Here is an 8115-nt window from a genome sequence, read left to right as displayed (position 1 = left end):
GACCCTAAACAGCGAGGAATTTGTTTTCTCGCCGAGACACCAGGGCTACTCGTGGATGGAGACGGAAAAGATCGGAAACAACAAGACCTTCGTCGCGATGGACGCTTGGCTGTACGAGAAGGACGTCTTGTACAAGGACACGGGAAGCAGCGATCCTGTGCGCAGGTACGAGAGCACCCAGAACAGAAGATTTGACAAGGAGAGCAGGATGGACTTCAAAAAGATCATGGACCGAGAAGAGAGCAAGAAGGTTCTGCTGTTCTTCAACGAGCTCTGCCCATTCAATCAAATCACCGGCGAGTCTGTGGAAACGAACCACGCCAAAGTCGCTCAGGTGTGCAAGAACGACGACGGCATGGAGTTTTACAGCTACTTGACGCTGCCGATCCACTGCAGCGTCGGGGAAGGAGAAAACGCGCTCCGCTTCAGAAAACTGGTAGCGGTCTCGGACCCCGTCAGAGTCGAGCTGGGCTCTGGTGGTTTGGAAGACGTGGTTTTCGCCACCATGGGCGTGACTTACACCCGTTTGAACAAGACCGGGTCCGTTGTGACGATGATAAAGCTTTCAGACGTCGAAGACTACTTTGACAACGGCGACTTCATGGAAAAGGAATACGTGGACACCAACAAAAGCAAGAACGGACGCCCGGTTGCAAACTACCACATAACGCACGGCTGGGAAAGCAAAGTGTTTAACTTGAAACCTTTGCAGTTGAAAAAAGACAGGCCCGGTAACTGCCAAGAGTTTAAAGATGCAGAAGAAAAAGAAAAGTTCGTGTCGAAAGTAAATCGTTTTTTTGAGCGCAGAGAATCGCGACGGAACATGTACGGCAGTTTGAAAACGAGCGAGCCTCTGGCTCAGGCGAGCTTCGGAGAAGTTTACACTTCAGTGGCTGCAGTTGCTAAAAAGGGAGGCGCAGAAATAATAGTTGGCAGCAGCAAGGGGAAAGTTATCCGCATTTACGCCACGCTCAAGGGCGAGTTGAAAAGCTTCGTGCAGGAAGAAATAGAAATTCCGAAGATGGAGAAGTGCAAAAACGAACAGGGCTGCAGCATTGACCACCTCATGACCGTGCCTGAAAACAATCCGGACCACATTGTCGCTTCGTTTGGCGACAAAGTTCTCATCCAGCCCATGGACCTGTGTCCGGGATCGTCCTGGGACAGGCTCGCCTGCGAGTCGCATTTCGCCTGCAAGTGGGAGCCGTCACTGGACGGTAAAGGAAAGTGTAAGAGGATAAACGATTTAAAAGTGGCCTTTGAAAAGTCGGTTGGAAAGGAAATAGAGTTGTGTAAGTATTCTTAAAAGCACCGCTGAGCGTTTAAAACTTGTTTTTCGAAACTTTTAAGGGTTATACTTGTTGAATTGACAATAAAAACTTTAAATATTTCACTGCCTTAGCTTTTGCGTATACTTGATTAAGTATTTTGTAAGTACATAAACAAGTGATTTATATATAAATTTACCAAAAAATAGTTTTTTACTTTTTTTTTCAGTGTTTTATTTACAATTATTAATGCTACAAAGTTTTTTTCTAGTTTTCATGTACTTTTCAATAATTTTTTTATACAAAACTGTTAAACGCTTTAAAATAAATATTATGAGTTTTACATAGTATCTTTGAGTCAATCTTTGAAAAAAAACTTACATAAAATTTTTGTTTTTGATTTGAATGTAAGTGAGACTTTGAAAAAAAACTCTCATTTTTCTAAACAAAAAATAAAAAATGTTTTGTCTGTTTGGTTTGAAGAACTATTTTATTTGTTCAGAAATTTTTAATAAACCAGGAAATACCTATGTAAACAGAAAAATATTAACTAAAAAAGAAAATACTTTTGTATTAATGTCAATTAAATCTCAAAATCTTGAATTTTTGAAAAAAAACAAGTTGTTTTGTTTCTTACTTTATGTAGCTTATTACTTTGCTTAGCCTTTAAAACAAGTTTCATTTGGCAGAACTTTATGCTTACAAAAGCTATAAACCTTAAATGCAAATAGCTAGAGCAAAAATTATACATATAAAAGTTCTACTCATAGAACTAAAATATTTTAAGTTTAATAGTTAAAAAAATAAGATTTTAAAGTTAGAAACATGCTTTACGCTTTTAAAATTAATTTTTTTTTCGCAAATACTTGGTGCCACTTTTTAACTTTTTGCTTAAAACTTAGTCGTATTCAACACTATTAAACGGTAAAAACATAAAAATCTGTAATTCGATAAGATATTTGTTTGATTTTTATCAGTATAATTGCTTCAAATATGGATAAAACATTTTTAAACTACAAAAAATTGTCAAGTCAGTGCTCAAAAACTATGGCTGAAATGTGGTGACATTTTTTTTCTTACTATTACTTTAACCTGAACCTGATATGTTCGATTAAAAAAATCAAAGCCTAATATTTCCCACGCTAATGCATGTTGACGTGAATTAATGTGACGTAGGTTTTTATGACGCATCTAACGCCAATCGTTTTTTCAGTCGATTTGATGTGCCGCAAATCAATACACATTTAACTATATAAATTAAACGTGAAAAAAAAGTTTAAAGCTTCTGGTAAACTTTTATTTTTGCTTATAGTAGTTATAACATATTTAAGTTCACCAGCAGAATTTTTACTTTTGTTCTATTTCATTTTTAAAAGCAAAGTCATTTGAAAGCACTAACTAGTATATTATCTTAACTCAACTGTAATTAAACTACTTAATTAAAGTATAAACTTAATAAAATAACTGTTTAGTTTTATAGTTTAGGATTTGCAACACAATGTTTAAAAAGATACTATTGATAACAAAGTAAAATATTTTAATGTTTTAAACAAATATAGTTATGTTGTTTAGTTATCATAACATTCTTTAAATTTATAAAACAAATTACTGTAAAATTTAATAACTGTTTGTTTTATAAAAGTTTTATGTTAGTAAAGTACTTCATTCTTCTACTTTGAATATTTAAATCACAAAAATCTTAAAATGGTGCTTCATTTAGTACCGTTTTTACAAAAACAACATTTTAGATACCTTCCATTTTCAAACCAAGACTGGTCAGTGGCAACTTAAGTTAAATTATCGTTTTATATAACTAAAAAAAAAAGGTTGTACAACAAAAATTAAACAGTACTGTTTTACATTAAACAGTTGTTTATTATTGCTGCTGCTTTAAAGATAATCCATAAAAAACAACCCACATGGGAAGTTTTAGTTCATTTTTTGTTATTGCAACATGGTTTTTCTTCTTGCTACAAAAATAAAATACAGTTACAGTCTAGCAGTTATAACTTTTAAATTTATTCTTTGGATTTGTTTTTCTTTTTTTATAAAGCTTTTATTAAAATCTTTAAATCTATTTTAAAGTATATATAAACAACTTATTTACATAACAACGAATAAACTACTTTTATAAATGAAAGTTTAGCATGATAACATTACCGAAAAACTCACCAGCAAGTTTATGTTTTCATCATTTACTGACGGTGAGCTTTTCGTCGACTTTCGAAGCAAGAAAAGAAGCGGAATCAGCGAAAACGAAACCCCGCACATACCCCGCATCGTTAGGGGAAAACCCACTTTGCTAACCACAGCTCCGCCTGCCAAGTTACCTGCAACAGACCATGACTTAATTGCAGTTGTTTAAAATTTCGGTTTATTTTTGGTTATACAGGTTTATTGTTTTTGGTAGGTGTCATGTTGGCACGGAGCTTCGCTTTAAATGGAGCGACACTTTTGCACAAGTCGTCAGTTTTTCACTGGTGTCACTTTTGTACCCGTGGTGTATTTGCACGGCTGTGACTTTTATCCGAGTTGTCAGTTTTTGTTTTGTTTTATTTTTTGGACTTTAAAACATCTAAATATTTAAATTACTTCAAGTATTGGCAGTTATGTTCGTTAAACCTAATAGCTATTTTCTTTTAAAAGTCCTCAAAAAAGCATTATTTTAGGTCGTACCTTGTATCTAGTATAATTTAAAATGTATCAGAGGTAACATACTAAGACGCTAGTTCTAAATTTACAAAAAAATCAGTACCCGTCAATAAAAAAGGGTGTTTGAACACCGTATAAAATTTTAATTTAAGACCACACTTCTATGCCTATTGAATATATTATAGTTCTACAACATTATGAAACTGTTAATTTTCCACAGAAACATAGAAATGGAAACATAAAAACGCCATATAAAACCATTCATTTTTATTTCTAAATGAGTTTAGTTTTAATCTAAAATATTGAAAAAATCAGTATTATATATATGTTAAATAAAAAGATAACTTTGCATTTTTTATGAAAACGGTGAGAAAGTAGTGTAACCTTTTTTAGTCCGAAATTCATGCAAAACTGAATGTTATTCATCATAAAAAAAGAGATCTGGTTTAAATTATTAAAAATCAAATCTGATAAAAACTTTTAGTATCTGTAGTGACGACAAAATAAAAAACACTTTAAAACTTTAGGTATTTTCGGTATTTTTAAAGTAAAAACAATTAAATTAAAATAAATTACTAAGCTAGAGCATTCGTTTATATCAGGGTTTCGCAAAGTGGGCCATGACAGATACTTAGGGTGTCATGAGCAGCAAAGGGGCTAGGGGGCCATGAGGTCATAATTTAAAAATTACACTAGATATTTTTGAGTTGCTGATGAAGAGCAAAAAAAAAGTTTTAGGTGTTTAATATAGTAGTTTTTTAGTAATCTTGGTACAAGGGGGCCATAGCTTTTTTAATTTCTTTAAAGGAGGCCATTTGAAAAAAAGCTTAGGAAACCCTGGTTTATATCAATACCGTGTTATAGTTAAACTAAAAGATAATGTAGCTGAAAACAATCTATAATTTTATTAGTAACTTTTGGATGTGTTAATTTATAAAGGTTTTTTATACTATTTATCTTGAAGCATATCTCAGTAAATTACTTTATTTGAAAAATTAATTTTCTTTTTGTTCAAACTACTTAAAGCTTTATTAATATTAATTTGTAAAAGATTTATAACAAAACATTTAAAACTGTGCAGTATTGACGAGTGGTGCTAAAACTTCACTCGTGCCAAAATTACGACGTGTACTTTTCACTAAGCCCTTTAAACTATCTAAATCCATTTAAGCAATAAAATTCAGCTCAGTACTCACCAATGGCAAACGCGGCACAAATAGCGGATTCACTTATCGCATAAACGCTTCCATATTGCGAATGATGTCTTGTATCTACCAAGTAGGCCATTGTTGTGTAGATGCTGTTGTCAACCAAACTTGCCCCGAGACCTGTTAGAAATCCAGGTACCAAAAGCAAGTAGAACCTAAAATTTAAGAGTGATCAGTTAATCATTTAAGCGGATACCTTAAGCTATTCAAAACTTTAAACCAAGCTTTTTAAAAGTTAAGCAGTTATTTTAGAAATTAACAGTAAAAGTGTGTTTAAATGATCATAAATTTTCGAACTTTTTAGTTAATTTTTAATACTTTTTAGTTAATTTTTGCATCATTTCTCGAAGCTTAACAATCCTATACAAGAAATTAAAAGGTATCCGTGGTGTGCAACTCGATAACCTAAAGGTTTTTTCGTGCACCAGGTCTTAAGACAAAATATTTTGAGCATTTTTTTGTGGTTGAATAAAAAATACATATTAGTACTCTTTTTCTATAAGCAATTAAAAAAAAAGTTTATTAAGCTATGTATTATTGAAATTCTACGTTTTCTCTACGATCTTTTATTTAAAATACTTATGGAAATAAAAACATTTTACTTAAAGTACTAATTTTCACCTGTTGAAAAGTACTCTTAAATCTTTTAGTAAGTTAATCTTGTTTTATAAAAACTCATGCACTTTTATCTAAATAATAAACATACAAATATTTAGAAAAAAAAGTATTTACCTATTTTAAAATGCATTATTTAAAAGAACACTTTAAGGTTCACACTACTAACGTTTCTACAAAAGATAGTCCAAGAGACCCTACTCCAGTGAAAAACACTCCAAGTGCACAACAAAGCCAGTTTGGAACATTTTTGCAGCAAAAACCCAGCAAAAATGTTGATAAAATGTAAGCAATGCTGTATGGTATAAATGCAATTCCTGCAAATCGAAAAGACATTAGGATAATTACTGATATTTTAAATAGAAATGTCATAAAACAAGAATTTTAAATAATATATTGTAGTTTTAAATAAGCACAGCAAGTTACTATTCTAGTTTTAAATACATTTATCTTTGGATTTTGTATTAAAAACTTTAAAAAATTTTTGCACTTTTTTATATAATTTTAGCAACAACTAGGTGTTGCAAGAAAATTATTTTTTTAAAAGCTTTAATATTTTTATTATCATATGTTTAACTTTCTATGTTTAATAAATTCCTATATTTACTATCTATATAAAACTAAGTAACAACATTGCAAATCTGCTTCAAAAGTCATCTTTGAACATTGAAATATCTTAAGAATCAGTGATGATTTTACTTTAACTTTATTTTACCCTTCTTTTTTTATAAAGCATGGAAAAACAAAGGCAATAATACAACATTATTTCATTTACCGAACAATATATTATCCTATAAATTAAAAGTAACCATTTAAATTAAACATTTAAAACTTCTAGTAAGTTTACCAAGAATTAAGAGTTAGCTTAAAGTTTTTTGACTTATTATCGAAAAAACAAATATTCATTAACTGTAGCACTGCCTGCAAACTTGTAAATATTCCCTTGCCTTGTACATACAGTTACGTTAAAAACTTTATTTTATAGCTTATCAACTAGTAACAACCATACTGCCATTTTTTCACACGCATGGTCTTCATCATCCACGTAGGCATTCCAGTTTCCATGACAGCAGTGACTGTGCTTGCCATGAGCAACACGAAAGTTGCAAGCATCACATACGGGTCTTTCAGTAGTTCGAATGTTGAACCTGAACTTTGCGCTTTTCTCTTCTAAATATAAATATAGCTTTAAGATCTAATATTTTAGTCAAAAAATAATAATTTGTTGTTTTAATGGATCTGAACTAACGTCTTTTTTAATTTTTAATCCCATTGTGAGGGGCTGTACCAACAGTAGTAATAGTAGAAATCCACATACAATGTAAAATATGGCTGCTTTTCCTGCCACCGAGTAAACAAAACTTCCAAAGGTCGGTCCAACTAATTTTTGATGTTTTTAAGCCTTTATTTAACAATGGTTAGCTTTTTCTAATTAGTTTGAATATCTACATTAGTTCAAACTGTAAATAACTCTCAAGAAAAACGTATAAGCTTTTAACTTGCAATTGTACATAATATTTCGTAGCTTAGTTTAGAGTTTAAAATAATAAAACTAATTGTATACGCTGTATTAAAATTCATTTAGACAGATTGATTACTCATATGAGTTAACTTTTAAGACAGTATTCATTGTGAACCGTGCTTTCGGAGTTTTCTAAAACTCACCAAAAGTACCAATTGCCACTCCGTTCAGCGCGTGGCTTATCGCCTTCTTTCTTTCTTCACCATCGACAAAACTCACCGCTAGGAGGCAGTATCCTGCAGTAGCAATCAATGATGACCCGATTCCCTGAACCGCTCTCGCGAGCAGCAGGACTACAAACGACGTGCCGATGGCATAAGCTGCGGTAGAAGTTATTAAAAAATTATATACATAACTGTTTGTCGATTTTTGAAACGTTTAAACACTGCCTTAAATGCTTATTGTACTTCAACTAACAAAGAGTCGAAGCAATCAACACCAAGTATCCAACAAACAACGGTATGCTTGGTCCTACGCGGTCGACCAACGCACCAAAAAATAAATTTGAGATGATTTGTAAAATAGGTTTAGAGGCAAAAATAATGCCAACGTGCAAGTTCATCTTTTTCAAATATGACTGTTTTTCTTGCTCTGTATTAGAAATTTATACTTTTGGTTATTTTTTGTAGTTAAGAATTTAACATTGTTATAAAACAAAATCACTGTAAAAAATTTCATTAATATTTCAAAATAGTTACCAGTAAAGCTTTTAGTAAAATTAATTGAGTGCTGAACAACTGAGGTGTTGGGTTTGATTGAAATATTATTTTTGTAGAGAATTTCAAGTGATTTTTTGTGCTGGTCGTACATAAACTGCGGTAGAACTGGAACTATAATGAATATAAAATGT

General features: G+C 31.8%; 1 protein-coding gene across 1 annotated transcript; it reads right to left on the bottom strand.

Annotated features, from left to right (window-relative positions):
- Positions 1 to 5105: 5105 nt before the first annotated feature.
- Positions 5106 to 7827, bottom strand: LOC145833277 (synaptic vesicular amine transporter-like). The gene is made up of 6 exons (XM_082940467.1): positions 7683 to 7827; positions 7409 to 7585; positions 6993 to 7123; positions 6748 to 6913; positions 5913 to 6060; positions 5106 to 5283 (listed from the first exon to the last, which is right to left on the bottom strand). Exons 1-6 carry the CDS (start codon positions 7825 to 7827, stop codon positions 5106 to 5108), a joined length of 945 nt encoding a protein of 314 aa, XP_082796593.1.
- Positions 7828 to 8115: the final 288 nt, after the last annotated feature.

Source organism: Thalia democratica, chromosome 4 (genome assembly GCF_965202585.1).
Source record: "Thalia democratica chromosome 4, ktThaDemo2.hap1.1, whole genome shotgun sequence".
NCBI classification, from domain to species: domain Eukaryota; kingdom Metazoa; phylum Chordata; class Thaliacea; order Salpida; family Salpidae; genus Thalia; species Thalia democratica.
Note: the sequence above shows the minus strand (reverse complement) of the source record. Positions and strands in the feature narration are given on the sequence as shown.